The 16079-nt window shown below is 41.3% G+C and overlaps 1 protein-coding gene across 1 annotated transcript; it reads right to left on the bottom strand.

Annotated features, from left to right (window-relative positions):
* Positions 1-4202: 4202 nt before the first annotated feature.
* Positions 4203-15767, bottom strand: T265_08775 (hypothetical protein; the record flags this gene model as incomplete). The annotated part of the gene is made up of 5 exons (XM_009174667.1): positions 4203-4486; positions 6385-6524; positions 10622-10725; positions 13492-13567; positions 15707-15767. 5 exons carry the CDS (start codon positions 15765-15767, stop codon positions 4373-4375), a joined length of 495 nt encoding a protein of 164 aa, XP_009172931.1.
* Between the last annotated feature and the right edge of the window lie 312 nt (positions 15768-16079).

Raw genomic sequence — 16079 nt, 5'->3', positions numbered from 1 at the left:
TTCCATAGAGACTGCTGTCGCCCGATGTTTCCTGTTCCCACAGATCACCATCGGTTTCGTCTTTTGGGCGTTTAATTCATACCAGTGTGATGGTTGATACTACTGATGGAGGCATGCGAATAGTATGCTTTCTCGTAAATCCACTTCGTCTCTTGAAAAGTGAGATCAATTACGGAATTTGTGGAGTCGCATTTGCTTGCATTTGAGCAACAGTCAGTGAATATCCAGGAAAGTTTAGGTAAACACGTTCAAGGAGAAGATGGGTATTCAGTTTTTGTGAAGAAGATGCATATGTGAATTTTCATTCCCTGTCCAATAATCTATAACTGTTCAGTTAGCGTTTTCAGATAAATAATTTCGCAGAGAAAGCCTCCTTTCTTTAACCAGCTCTCCCAAACACAACCGCAACACCTTCAATCTTTTCTTTAAGGCGAGCCTGACTTTCGGCGTACGCCACCCAATCATTAGCGAAGGCAAAACCATCCAATAGGGTGTCATGGAACTGGTATCCCAGGCAAACACCTGTTAACATCAGGCTCTTCTAGTGTAAGCCACTTGACCCTTTGGCCTCTTCGCTAGACTGCTGACCATTTGGTTAGTTTGAAATGCCTCTGTATTTCTTGTAAAAGGATATCACGTTTGTGCGTAATCCACTAGCCGCAGTTGTGCCCTATCACTAATGACAAATGCAAGTCATTTCAGGGATCGAGCACGGGACGGTTTAGACGTTAGAAATTGCTACACCTGCTAAGCGGATGACACATTCACCATCTGTAAAGATGCGAGACAAACACAAAATGCTCTCGGGAAATTTAATGTGCTGCTCACTTACGATTAAGAATCAGAGGGCCGAAACTATTTCTCCGACGTGCTGCTTTGTCAGAAACAATGAGTACTGTTTACTGGGGACTTTTGTCATAAGCCTAAAGTGCGACATCTCGTACGAATCCTTTTTATAACTGCAGCTCAAACCAATTCTAATCGTACATTGGAAGTCTAATCTGCCTAAAGAAAAATAAACATCCTGCCATCCGTGTGAAGAAGTCCTCGTTTATATCCACTACAAAATTGTGAGTATCCTCAATACCTAAAAGAAAATCCATGCGACATTTATCCAAAAGCGATAGCATTTCAGTAAGAGCCAATCGACGTTTTAGGTGTGCTGTTCAATGAACGTTTCCCTGCCTATACAAGAACAGAATTTTCATTCCGTTGGTAAAATCTGACGAACCCATCCTGGTCATCTGAGTGTACATTGACAGATAGGTGATGCAGATGAGAGATAACGGATCAGGTACATTGGCGTGAGAGCTACATTTGACAAAATGGCCACTCAGGATACTGACGAACAGCCTCACGTATTCACAACAAGCTGTTGGGCTCTAATTGCATTGGACGATTGGCTACGTTTGAGACGATCAGTCGCTAGAGAAGACACTGTTTAGCTACACATGAATGGCAGTCGAATGCAACCGAAAACGTGCACCCTAGGAAACATGGTGGTAGCAATAAACTTACCTCGTACAATATCTACTCATATGGTACAGCGTCCTTAAAAAACAGTTAACTGATGCTGAGGACAGGGGGGAAATTCTAGTGAGAAATTCATTTAATTTCCCTTATTATTTCTTTGGTGAACAGCATACTGTACGCACGGCTAATTTCCGGGGAGAACCCAAGTAAACCGAAAATTAATTTGACAAAATACCCAAACATGTAAGATTTTGAAGCCTACCTAGTTGTTTTAAAAGCCATTCGTCGTTCTAAACAAAGCTATTGTCATGGACAAAAAATTAAGTCCTCACTCAATTTTACTATGCTGACTAGAACTCGGAAGTAGCTTTGGTTTGTGGGATAGATAATATGGTTATTGTTTGTATGGTACTACTAAGAGTAAACTGAGCACACGAGTTTTTAATAGTCGCTATTCGAATTTGTACTCTTCTGAAGTACCTCATCTGTTGATACTATGAGTCAAGTAACATCATATTTCGACCGCTACTTTGAAGTTCTAGCCGGGTTAACCTACGTCACTGCAGACTGCTCTAGAGCCGGTGTGAACTCAAGCTAAGATTTGCAGATTTCCAGGACATGATTATCGACATAATGTTCTTCGATATCTACACTGAACAGAACTTTGATCAGTTGGACTCGCCTGGTGACGAGTGACAATTGATACATTTGCCAGGCACCTGGTCTATATTCGGATGCAACCGAGGTCTTTGTGAGTCGATCGATGACTGTAGGTAAACTTGAGTTTATGATATGCTCAAGAGTCTCCATGCAAAACGAAAAATATCTTGAGGACGAACGGAGGTTTTTAAACCGCGGGTAATTCCCGGTGATAAGACAGGATTGCGAAACAAAACACTCAAAACGGACTTGTTTACTATCAGGTTTGCCCACGGATCAAAATTTCTCACAAGTGCGCAACAGTGCATTTACAATGGAATCCACATCCAACAATTGCTATATCCACAGCAATGGTCCATACTGTACTTCCCGGAGTAATTTATTCTACCGACCGTAATAACCGTATCCCAAAGAAAGAACACATCTTAGATAAACAAGGGATACAAAGTTCCACTGTGGATTATGAAATGATCCTAATATGCAAATGACAAGATGTTTCTATGTGCTGAGCTTTGTTCCATGAATTCAGTTTACTACAAGACGGCTGTAAAACTGAAAAGCTGAGAAATGCAAGAGTGCATACTGTTGAATTACTGGGGTAACTTTCATCAGGGTTCCCACCAATGGAAACCAAGGCTGTCTATGTCAAATGGCATTTCCAGTCCAAGACAAAAAGCTCTCTGAAATCTATAAACCATTCTTAGATCATATTGCCAATCTCACCTTGAATGAAGTTCAAGTCCTATATAATTGTCACAAAGCTGCTTTATAGCTATGCATTGGATAGAACGTCAGAAACCTCGAGGGTCAAAATACATAGAGTTTGGTTAAGCTCCCTATGTTTTGAGCTGCAATCGCATTGTCACTTACAGAGGAAGGCTTGGAAGTGTTTTATAGAAAAGCAATCATTTTCTGCCGTATGTTACATACAAAGGGAAACATACTTATCTGTGAACTTAAAAAATTAGAAGAGAAAATGATGAGATGGACAGGTAAAAATAAGATAGATTGGTGGACGCCAGAAATGTAATAAGTGAAGAGTGGTGTGCTATCCAGACACAACGAGTAAGGAAAGTTAACATCCAAAGAAAGCCTGATGCTGAAATTTACAACGCATTGAGCTGTAGTTTATGTAGTAACTGTACATTCCAAAAGCCCATGAAGTTGCGAATCCAAGTAGTAGGTTGAAATAAGAGTTACTGTTGGTCTATATTCTACTTTGTGGGAACTGCGATGTAAATATTTTCTCATTATATAGCGGATAGTGAACAAACCGGATGGACGTCATCCCGGTACAGAGGAAATTATTCTAGGTAGTACTGAGGATCTGGGTTAAAGAACAGACTGAGAGTAGTAGATGCAAGCTGGAATCTCAGCTGGCAAGTATGTCGAATGAGCTGGTTGTGATTTCAGTCTAGATTCATAAGGGTTTATCATGATATCTGGCCTGTCGTTTGCTACGCACATGAAAAATTTGAAAGACGTCAAAAATGGGCGTAGCAGTTGTTAGACACAGGCGAGATGTGTGCTAATGAATCTTCTGTGTAAACACATAATAATGATATAATTTAACCAACCCATTAGCAATTAAGAGGAAATTAACTCCCATTATGTGAGTGTACAAAATAGTCATTGCAATATAGTAAGATTTTGATAAATGAATCGTTTCAGGAGAGCGTCAGTGGTACTTATCTGAGTGTGCAATCCAAAGAATTTGAGCACAATACAAGCTTTTAGCCAGCACATTATTTGCTATTCACTAATTGACCTGAAACATCGAAACAGAAGAAGCCTTCTGAGGAAGTAAGCTAATCCTGTTTCCTTCTAGGATCGGTTGTACACCGTGAGGGAAAGGTAACGGAGAAACTCACGCCTCATGGTCTTCTTGGATAGTCCTCACTAGTCGTTGTCTTTACATAGAGGGAGTATTGTATCTGCGATAACCCGAGCAGTATGGACGGGTGTTTGTCATCAATTCATGAAGAATGTTGCTAGTAATCGAGATTTTGTCGTCAAACCCGTTTTCAAACAGGTCAGGCTGAGGAATTTACCTAGGCTGAAGCAGAAAACTGATAGTCGGTGCATTATATTTATGCGTCAAAAGTTAGGACATTATCAGGTGTTAGTTTTGCATACAACAGATGTTCGGCAGACAAATATATGTACAAAACAAATTATTTTTGTGGAAAGTCAACTGCAGCAATGTTAGTGACCTCATTCGACTTTCCAGAACGCATCACTACGTGTTCAAAATCCCTGTCGTTGATTCCACATACTTCATGTCACGATCCAACTGACAAGCGGCGCAAAGGGTGCAGCAGTAATCGACAGCACAGTCGCCGCACAGGGTGCCCTGTGGGTTAAAGGTAAAGTGAGATTTCGGTAAGCTTAAAATAGAACGCATTAATAGTCTTGGACAGGCGAATTAGTTTGTCGTTAGGAGATTACCACGTGTCCGAACTTTGGGTTGCCTACCAATGTCACAAAGTCCTTAACGTCTTTCCTTGACTCTTGATTTTGCATGGCTGTCTTGAAGGAGATGATCCGGCGAAAAAAATGGTGAAGGGGTGATGCCGCACTATTGATTTTGTATAAACATAGAAGATTATATTTCAGGGAATTTTACGCCCACTAATTGCTTGAACGCCTTCATATTCTACTACTTTTTTGGGTCGAAGCAAAAGGGATGAAAGAAATAAGGTTCAATTTCCCTGTTCGAAATTTGTGTTCCCATCCCTGTGCTTAAAGTTGAGTTCCGAACACCTGATGTGCACGGTAATGTATTAACATACACGCCAGTTTCCACGTACTTGCAGTTTATCTTATGTGGTCATTTAGTCTAACAAATGGATGGCGATCCATGGACGTCCTCGTCGAGCATACATTCTGAGCTTACCTGATTGCTAGGTCTGTCAAACGATCGACACAAGCGTGCAGTCATCCGGATGGTCGTGCAGATAACCAACTCCCACTGCTCGAACAGTGAGCACGTTCAAGTGTGATACCTCTGGTGCGATCGGCATCTGATATTCCATCTGTGGAAACAAGCCCGCATTAATCAACCTTATTCCACTAGAAAAGGTGACCTTCATTGAGAGAAAAACCGAGTCTGCTACTTCTCCAGTTTGTTGCGAATTATAACGTCACACTAAGGTGGAACCACTAGCTTTCATCAAGATTGTTGCGTATTTAAGCGGTACACAATTAATCCAGACACTTTTTCTGTACCGCCCGGTTGCAGGAAGTCAAGCTGCAGGCCAGCAAGCAATGCATCGGGTCAACATCGCCTGTTTCATTGCGAGTCCTCCGCTAGTTTAGTGGTGGTAACAACTTTTCTCTCGCCTCAAATCTCCGGAGTTCATGGATACGCAATGCTAGTGAGATCAAATAGGAACAAAATTAGGGTCCATTGCTCCTCCATCAATAAGAACCAAGTAGAAATATCACGAAAGAATGGCTGTATTAGTGAAGTCAGGAAACAAAACTGAGTCTTAACTGAAACTCCAGTTTATGATATCCACTAACCAACTTTACAAATCTTAGTGTAATTATATTTATTGAAAACTGTCATCGATGAGAGAAGGCTCCGCAACTTCGATAAAATCTAAATCTGTAAACTATAAATTGTATACTTCCAAATTATGAGATCTGTCCTGTCAAGATGGCCATTTGGTACGCTAAGAACATTTGAAAACTATCATCAACGAAAACTCCAAGCGGAATTCATTTCCTTATTCTGGTGAAACTAACCCAATTCGCAAAGGCATATTTTACTGTTCAAGTATCAAATAACATGGGTATCATTTCTGGAATATGATGACAAGAATTTCGTATCAACGGATTTCCACAAATCCTATTATAGACCGTGTCGTACGAGGTTCCAGTTATCGTTCGGGAAGGGTTCGAGAATAGAACTAATAATAACCTACCGGAATAAGTGGTCCCTCTGTAGACCATAACAAGTAGGGATTCATACACTACTTTTGTTTTTTGCAGAGTTTACAATGTCTGCTTATATGGGTCTAGTTTCAGGTATACACTTTGTTTAATTCAGATGGTCGGACCAAACATGTTTTGAGCATATGACCACAGTAAAAAAACCTGTATAGATTGGAGTGAATCCGTGTTTATTCTAGGGCTTTGCATTTATTCAACCTGGAATCACACCATGCGAAACACCTCTTCAGACTACCTCTCACCAGTTAATTCCCCTGATTTGTTTGTGTGTTATGATCAACAGTGTGCACTCACTTGGATATTGTGTTTTGCTCTGTGATAAGAACGTAACACTAGGCCGGGGAAGACGATGCCCATTGGTGTTCCGCAACACTCGCCGTAGCGACGGTACATTGAACACATGTAACATGGATAGCAACACAGAACGCACCAACCTAAAAGGATAACGAGAAAAGCTCGGATGGAATCACCTTTGTCTGAGCGCAAGCAGTAATGTGCGACCCAAAACTATGTTCGTGTTCTTTTATCGCCTAGGTTTTGAACTCATAAGTATAGGAAATTTGATTTATATGCCACTGTGATTGTTGAGGAAAATTTTAGTCTTGGTTTCCTCATCACAAGGGAAAATAAATCACGTTGTCCCTCTCATAAATTGTCCTGCCATAAATGATACCGATAAACGCATTCGGATTACTCCAAATCTACCAATGGATGAGCTCATCTAGGTAGGCTTTGAATGCAAAAGCAGCGCATGCCGCGGGAAATAGAGCAAACGAGTTAAAAGACCCCTCAGTGAACTCACACCTGCAATAATTATGTAAAATGGGAACATGAGGATTTATTAGTGTATGCCAGGTTACTATGCCACAAAAGTTAGTGAGGAAAACAGGAAAGGAAGAGATTTTTGGAGGGAACATAACTTCGGGCTTCTAAGTACGGCGAATTCATCCACACTATCGGCTCTGTTGCATGGATCAACAGACCCATAACCACAAATGGATCACAGCAACCCGTATCTCAACAAACGCAGATGAAGGCAAATTAGTCCTCACGACTTTACTGTCCGTCAAGTCTCCCGAAAAGTACTTACCGGATATCCGGGAAATAGGAGCTAGGAGTCCCAAGGGTGTTGGAATGTGATTAACATTACCCGCTTATTCTTTCTGCCGCAATGTTCTAGGAGCCCCAAGAAGGGCGAAACCGGTCGTGGGCTGTCGATGGAGTTTCAGCAACCTTATGAGTAGTACATTACAAAGATATACATGTATTGCGATATTTCAAATATCGTAGCGACTGAAGCATAAGGCGGCCTGGTGCAGCACATTCAGTTGCCTGAGAACATCATAAACGAGAGATTCAGCTGGGTTCCAGGTGAGTCTCTCGAAAGAATCAAATTAGTTTGCAGATGAGTGTATATTCGCTCATTTCGTGCAATTTGGTTTCAAGTAGAACATAAGGTTGGAAACCCGGGGACTGCGCCTACCTGATGAGCCCCAAGAAGGGCAAAACCGCTCGCAGGCTGTCGATGGATTTTCAGCAACCTTATGAGTAGTGCATTACAAGTATACATTACTCGCTTATTCTTTTTGTCGCAATGTTCTAGGATTGTTCACGCCTTCTGATGATAACCACGTCACGGGCTGGATGGACCGTGCTTCATTATAAAATGTAGATTTAAGTCAAGCTGATATTCAGAAAAAGTCTTATTATGGAACTAATCTCATAACAAAAACTACACTCAGACTGCTTTGAGTAACAGCCAGCTCAACCGATTACGTGTAAGCCGCCAACCCAGAGGTTATGTTTTGCGCCCTGTTGCTATGTGATCAATTTAAGCAGAATTCTGTTGTAGCGGTAGGATACTATAACTAAATGTTCCTCACAAGATTGCATCTTGGGTTCTTTTCAAATCAGATTTCGACAAACAGGCATGACAAAAGTGAAATACTGCATCGTATTTGGCGCTGGGTTGTGAACATCGTGCGGCGACGGATTAGTCATCACGATTCCAATATACTTAGCCACATCAAACAACAGGCAACACAAAACGAGCAGTTTATTTCATCTACCTCGTCGGGGTGCTATACTATGGGACACCCCCAATGCTGCACTCACAGCAAGGGATGTATGGCGATTGCGCTGAACCTCTAGAGGGATGCAACCAAGCACCTAATGTCCCCATCGCAGTGTCCGGGAACTGGATTATGCCTGATTTTTCAAACTCGGATACATAAATTTCCGAGTTTACTATTATCAAGCGAGTTAGCTTACTTAGAAGAGGAAAGACTGTTGAGGAATACCGCAACGACTTTACATGCAGACTCTTAGATACTTCTCCTTTTCTGACCCACAACAGGTCGCTCCAAAGACCGTCTATTCACAGCAACAATAGCTGCCAAAATGGCGCTTTCAGCATCAAGCGCGGAGCAGATACTGGATGATTGTCAGCATTTTGCTTAACATGCACGTAAGGCAATCCAATATTTGCAGAACGAGGGTTCACTAAGAGGGACGCGAATACAGAATCTCCTCAGGAGCAGTACCAACAATGCCAGTAGCCGAATACAAGTGTTCACTCGTTCATCAAAGTTAGCCTAATTGTGCGCTTTCAACATTCCGGCACAGATTAGCATCCTCTTGTTGAATGAACAGATTAGAAATGGATAGATCAACCATCAAACGTTTTCCCAAAGTGATTACCTACGGCCAACTTCAATTGAGAACACATCCATTAATGGTGTTGGGTTTGTTCGATGAGCTGGGCAAGTTGATTGCAAACGTTTCATCACCAGTCGAGGTGACATTATCAGTGTGTTGTTGTGGAGAGTAGTGGTGCGTAGCAATGGGTTGGTTGGTATGTTTTGGGGACCGACGTTTGGAGAAGTGTAGGCTACAAGCTCATCATGTCCACTTGCTACCTCATCGTATTTGAACGCAAACAACGAACACGACTTCATTAAATTTGGTATTCCGTCTCTGCTGACATGCTGTTTAGGTACTTCTCATTTGTAGTAGTGTTGGGAGTGCTTTTCAGGAAAAGCTGACTTGACATTCGAAGTGATATCCGTTTTGATAGATCCTGTTCAAGACAGGAACTGAACTTCTACACATGTAGGACATATTCGCTAGCCTGGTAACAGTCGGAGAGACAACTAATGTCTTTCAGCATTAGCCAAACTTCCACTTGGAACATCACTCTCAGGCCTGAAATTTGAGGCTTGCCACGACGTTAGTGAAGGTTACTTTTAGGGAAAAAAGCAAGCATATTCTTAATCCCCGTATTCTGGCCTCGCACAGATATTGTGAGACCATCATTTGGTGCACGATGTTCTTTCCCGTCTATCGTACACAGCAAGAATTTTTGCAGCTTCGGACAATGTGGGATTGAGATTAATGGCGAAGTTTTCCGTGGGTATCTGAACACCAAGAGCAGGAAATTTAAGGGAACATGAACATAAAGCCTATGCTAACCATGTGTGTGAATGAAACAGGACACCAAAAATAGCTCTTATAACCTGCATCCAAAAAACAATGCATATCGAGGGCTATGCAGGCTTACAAAGCTTATCAAGAACCACATTCGGTTAAAGTACATGGACACAATAGGGACAAATCAGATTAACCTGTGATTGTATCGGCTACAATACTATCATGTCCCTATGGTTACTGGTGAGCATGTACTACACTATTGGTGACGTTGTCCGAAGATCGACACATTTAAGAAACCCGACAGGAGAGTTCATGAAACTGATTTCGTAACAATGTTGACTTGCAGCATAACAGTAAGCAATGTACGTTACTACTACGAGACTGTTATGTGAAAGATGCGATGGAGAGAAATTAGGATCTTTTTTATCTGTTCCCTGCTTGGAACAAATATGTTGGGTAAGTGTAGAACTTCAACTGCGCAAACGGCACTCGAAGTCATCTCTTGGAAGTGTTCACTGGATAATTAGGAAATTTAAAACGGCATTTTCCCGCGAGTTTGAATGGTGTAGAAATTTCCAAGGGCAACAAGTAGTCCACACGTTTTGTGTGACTGGAAGGGTATTTTGATCTACCTGAAGTGATCGTCTACTGTACTTCAAGGCACGAGAACCAGCTATGTCATAGAATACAACTACACTGATTTAATCACCGGGTTAGCGAACAAACAGACTATGCCTCTAAAGAGATGCCCACGCTTCGAACATTCCCCAATCCGACTGACTGATGTGCTCATTTGGGTAGCTGCAGGATCTGGGGGCAGTTCGTCATCTCTATAAATGAATCTTCAGACATTAGACCCAATGCTCAATATGCATGAGATGACTTTGAGGTGTGTAGGTTAATAGGTTCACTCTTTAGATCTCGTATATTACACAGCCAGCACAGATGACATCGTTCAATAAAATCAGTAACTGTTGTAGGAACATTTAACGTTAAACGGCTAAATGAGTCTTCATATGTGTTAGTTAGTTTCTTGTTAGTTTCTTTATGTAAATCTTTCAAAAATTATCTTTACATTCATAACATTATTTGGATTACTTACATGAACGACAATCATTCGTGCACGAGTAGAGGCCATCAATCCAGTCCCGTTTCGGCAACACTTTTCGAGGTTGTTCCGTAACCATTTCAAATTTCAGTGAATAGCTAACTCAAACTAAGGGATGGTCCAAAGAGCTGGCTGTGTTTGTACTCGATTAAATTAACCGTCAGCACACTTGCCAGCCAAGCTGTGTTTGTACTCGATTAAATTAACCGTCAGCACACTGTGCCAGCCAATCAAGTGCTAACCGCCTACGCACCACTCATTAGGCTCACCAGAAGGTTCATCAGAGAAACTGTGATCGAAACCATTGATTGTTTTGTTGGTGCACCGAAACCATTCGCTGTATCAACTTGCTCATCTACCAATTACTTCAGGTAACATCGATGGGATAAAATTTGCTTGCGTAATACACGGATGTTTCTGGTGTCTTCTGCAGACCGGCATTCATTGCGTGAAAAGTAGCAACATTTATTATAGCAGTTCCGAATTTGAAGGGTTCGCCCCGAGGGATAACATGAATTGTTAAAACCAATTAGGCAATTTAGAAAGACTTCGCAAGTCATGATTTCCACGGTAAATTTTGCCCGAGTTTTGACAGTCATCAGCATATGTATGATGCGCACACACTCAAAAGACGACCTAACCACAGTGCAAAACTATCTGATGTTTACATGCTCACTGGTTACTGGGCGGGGTCCGAAAATGAGAACCAGGTCCGTAAGAAGATCAGTTTTGTGATTTCCTCTGCAACCACCGGAATATTTTAGATTCGTTCCCAAAATACCATTGTGTTTCGTTTCTTACTTCACTGACCAATCTACTTCTGTATACTCAGTTTGCTCACTCAGTTTAACTCCTTAGACTAACATCTTGATGGGGCAGGTATGTGCCGCAAGATGTTCTTCGACATAAAATCTTGCATAGACCTTGCCTCACGTTTCATGATGTATGATATTCAAGAATTACAGTGTATTCTCTTTCGGAAATCTATTCTCAAACCTCCTGGAAACTCAGTGATTCCAAGACCCAATTATTGGGCATACATAAATCTTACATTTTAGCGGAACTTTATTTGTAGGTAATTCGCCATTTGCACTTAGTTTTGACAACTGGCAGGAAAGAAATTTAGGTTGGAGCCAAAATGCGCGGTTCGGCAATTTAAACTGCACACTTCAAAAAATCGGTTGCCTTGAACCAGGAAACAGAAGATCATAAGCTAAGTCGAACAGCCACCTCATCACCGAATTATGCCCACTATTAACGCTCTGTGGAAAATGCTGCGTCTTGCTACAATAACTACTTTCCTTGATTCATATGGACTTCCCCTTAAGTGTATACGAGTTTAATGTAAATTTACTCCATACCACACACATGGTTATCTGCAAGAATCGGATAAGATTTCGTCCCATTTGTTCGTTTCGGAAACAACTCATAAACCGTCGTTTTCAGGCCGATGCGTCCTGCTACTTGTTGAAATATGATGCGCATGATTCTTGATTCAGTCAGCAGATTTTTCAAAACTGTACGCTATAGATGACGTGAATGATTTAAATATATCAGTAAAACAGCTGATTTTTATCTCAGTTAGTACTTCAAGACACTCTCCCTTTTTGTAGTAGCAACCCTCAACAATGTCAGTACTGATGACATCAGGTTATAATGCTGTTGCGCACTCTGATTTCAGTCTCCATGCCTAGTACACTTAGAAGTCCCAAGTGGTGTGTCCATAAAGAAAACAGATTGGTCGAATGTGAGAATTTGACCCACCAAACCACCCATTGACACGCCTCTTCGCACAGTGACGGATTATTTGCAAGCTATTTGTCAAACTTGACGAAGACATCAACTGCCGTCTAATATACAGCCAGTTGTCCCGGCTGAATCAAGCCAGATGATTCCGTCTAATGGCTTAACCTAGTTAGATTCCAAGTGGATAAAGATTTTGAAGTATAATCCATATTTCCTCCTTTAAATGAGACGCTAAGAAGTGCTTCTAGAGAACCTCCAGGGTCATTAGTGTTGCTGAGAACGGAAAACCGTTCTTCTGTTGCGCGGATTTTCTTGTTGATGGGTTGGGTACTGGAAACACACAAGGAGTTCGTGCGACAGATATTGCTGATGAATCTCAACAAGGAGAATAAAGCTGTAAGGTAGTGTTCGGTCGTTAAGCATGAGCACCTTATTTTTAAATAAGAATTTGATTAAAAAATCAAAACAGTCTGCTAAATTTACGTCATCTTATGGGTTTTTCTGCATTGCGATGAGCAAAAACAAGGTGGGAAACAAGGCTTGAAAAGCAGTTCTCAAGTATGAAATGATTCTGGTTCATCCCTCTGTTGTTGGCGAACAGAAACGGTGGTTTTATTTTGTTGAAATTATTGGCTCGTATGTTAATAGTGATAGCATCTTTCAATCATCAGTTTGTAGAATGATTCTTAGCGCTTTCGGCTGGAATTAGCTTCTTGACGTTCATCGGTTCCGTATGAAGTAGTATCCTCAATCCCTAGGAGCCTGATATTCAAGCCAGTGAAACTGACTTTCCCTCGAATCACAAGTGATACCAACCTAGGCGCTAATGGTGCAAATCAATGGGATTAGGCATTTTTTTAACTGTTCTTACAGAACACAAGTAATATGATAACAGGAAACAGTTATGTGACTTGAATAGTTATATCTGATTGTCAAGAGCCCTGTGGTTAAGATACGTTTCGTGTCCCATGGATTGCAAACGGATGCGAATCTGCGTGTTGGAACTTCAAAGTTGACACTTAAGAAAGAGACTACACTCGACAGACTTGGTCATGAGTTAGCAAAAATCACAATACAGCACCTCTTATAGGACCACTGAAAGAGCCTCCACAACTCACTTTGGGTTTGGCGCCTCTTGAGCCTCCTCAGGTAGGCCCAGATCCCGAGGACCCATAAAACTCTGTTCTACTTGGACTTTAACAGTACAAAGTTGATCAAACATAATCATTTGCAAATTACTGTACGACAGATTGTGATGAATAACTCTCGGCCGAATGTAAATCCTGACAAACCACAAACCGCGATTGTTTGGCTTTCGTGGTTACCTTATTGTGGTACTCAGCATGAATCTCACCAACGCTGAAGTTGGTGTGTTAGATCACAATCACCTAATGTTTGTTCAGATAGATATGATTCACCCATTGTAGGATGCGCTACGCATACACTACCTTGGATACGCTCCTAGTCTCTATCGAATTCTCAACACCCACACTTCACTGCAGATAAGGAAGAAAATACGATTTGTTACTGGGTCGCTCCATAGACACTTTGATCGTCACTAATGTCATATTGACCGTTTCGAAGAGTAATGGCGAAGTGTAGGTTTACTAGTGCGCGTCACACATATGGTTTCGAGTGGTGCTTCATTTGTGTGACGGAACACGTGATATACTTCTGTATTCTGCTTCTTTTATTAACTCATCCGAAGGACAATATCCTAGTGATGACGGTTTTTCTACAATCTTCTTCAACAGTTGGATTTAGAGGTTCCAGTAATCCGGCTGACTTGTAAAGACGCAAACAAATGCGTTCACAAGGACCTTCATAGTTCACCCCTGTCTCCCTTAACTTAAGGCTTTTAACCCCTGGCTTATAAAGCTGATTCACTTAAGACATAATTACAAGAAACAGAAAGAGTCTGCAGTCTGCTAGACAGCAACGTAATGAAACGAACTCTCTTATGGGAAAGGACTATTCAGGGTGATCTATTCAAATATACAGATTGCTGTGTTAACAGCCCGATCCGTTGTTATGCATCTAGAAAAGGAATTTTCCGTCATGCTCACCACCGAAAACCAGAGGCTTTCAGACATCAGACAAAAACTGACAAATGATCAAGCTTCACTTAACGGACTAAATATCGAATGCGAATTCGCAAACCTCCTCCAACTCCCAGCGTACTACTATTTAGCCAGATGGACACGAATAACTCGACCAGTCTGGCATTCATCCAACCTGACATGCTGACCACATTTGTGGTAACGTGGCAGTCAAACGGAAAATTGGCGTTCTTTAGAGACCTTTTGTCGATCACAACAAGACAACAACTGTTGAGCCATCGGTCTGTCAATCAAAATCCATCATCTCCCTCGTAACACACTTCTAAATGCAATTCACTGGTTTCCAGACTGTCGTTCCAGTACGAACCTCAGAAATTAATGTCAAGCACGGTACAACCAGCTGAATGTACGTAAAACATGTAGACAGAAAACAGTGTTATTGAATGTGCACTTTAGATCTTTTCCGATTGTCCAGATGAGAAACAGCCTTGCTTACTTCGGACAGTGACAAATATTAACCTTGAGAGCTAACAGCAAAATCCGCTGTCAGAGCACCGAGTGACAGGTACCACCACGTCAAAAGAAAGCACCAGGCAAGTTTTTTTTTAAATTTTTGCGATGATTCAGCCCAAATGACACAAGAGTTGCCACTCATACCTACAAAAGGGAAAACAACTCATTGTTGGCAGCGGAAACAAAAGCACTGTTCCAAAACCTGAACGGGATGAAGTTTAGGTCCTTCACTCTCCACTTGGGACCAAACTTTCATCATAGTACTCCAGGCGATTTCCAATTTACTTCGGAAATAGTACAGGTCATTAAACGAGGAACAGAACAAATGAAATCAAATAGTCTGTCAGACATTTTGTTGTCAAGTAATCTGTCTTGAGAGTAGTTTCCTTTATGAAAACTATGATAAAATGTTCATAGACTCTAGGTCTACTCTGATGAGCCAGGTTTTTTGAAACACTAGTCATTCTAAAGGGTTCATACAGAACACGATATTCCACACATTTTCAAGCTAATAGCCTGTAGATATTTATGATTGGGTGAGAGAAATTCGAATTTTCCTCCTGATTCATCTAAGACCTACAAGGACATAACTGTTTGAAATGTCCAGAAATACACTAATTTGTAAATCAATTTGGTTTTCACGCGACACTCAATTGAATCTCTCGTTTATGATGTCTTCCAACTGAATTTGCAGCACACAGGCCACCTCATGATTCAGTTGGCATGATGTTCGTGATTAGTTTCCTTTATGAAAACATACTGCAATATCTCGAATATTGTGCCAACTGAATCATGAGGCAGCCTGTGTGCAGCACATTCATTTGGAGGACATCATAAACGAGAGATTCAATTGTGTCCCGTGTCCCGCAGATGAGTGTATTTCTCGAAAACAGTGCAATTTGTGTTCAAGTATATCATAAGTTTGACGGAAACTCGGGGACTGCGCCTACCTGATGAGCCCCGAGAAGGGCAAATTCGGTCGTGGGCTGTCGAAGAGTTTTCAGCAACCTTGTGCGTAGTTTCCTGTTTGAAATATCATTCGAATCTGGAGACGTCTAAAGGATGTTTATTCATTTATGGTAGGTTCAAAGGAGATCAATCATTCACCCCCTGATTTAACTGCTGGACATTTT

The sequence above is a fragment of the Opisthorchis viverrini genome (assembly GCF_000715545.1).
Source record: "Opisthorchis viverrini unplaced genomic scaffold opera_v5_234, whole genome shotgun sequence".
NCBI classification, from domain to species: domain Eukaryota; kingdom Metazoa; phylum Platyhelminthes; class Trematoda; order Opisthorchiida; family Opisthorchiidae; genus Opisthorchis; species Opisthorchis viverrini.
This window is presented reverse-complemented; position numbering and strand designations above follow the sequence as displayed.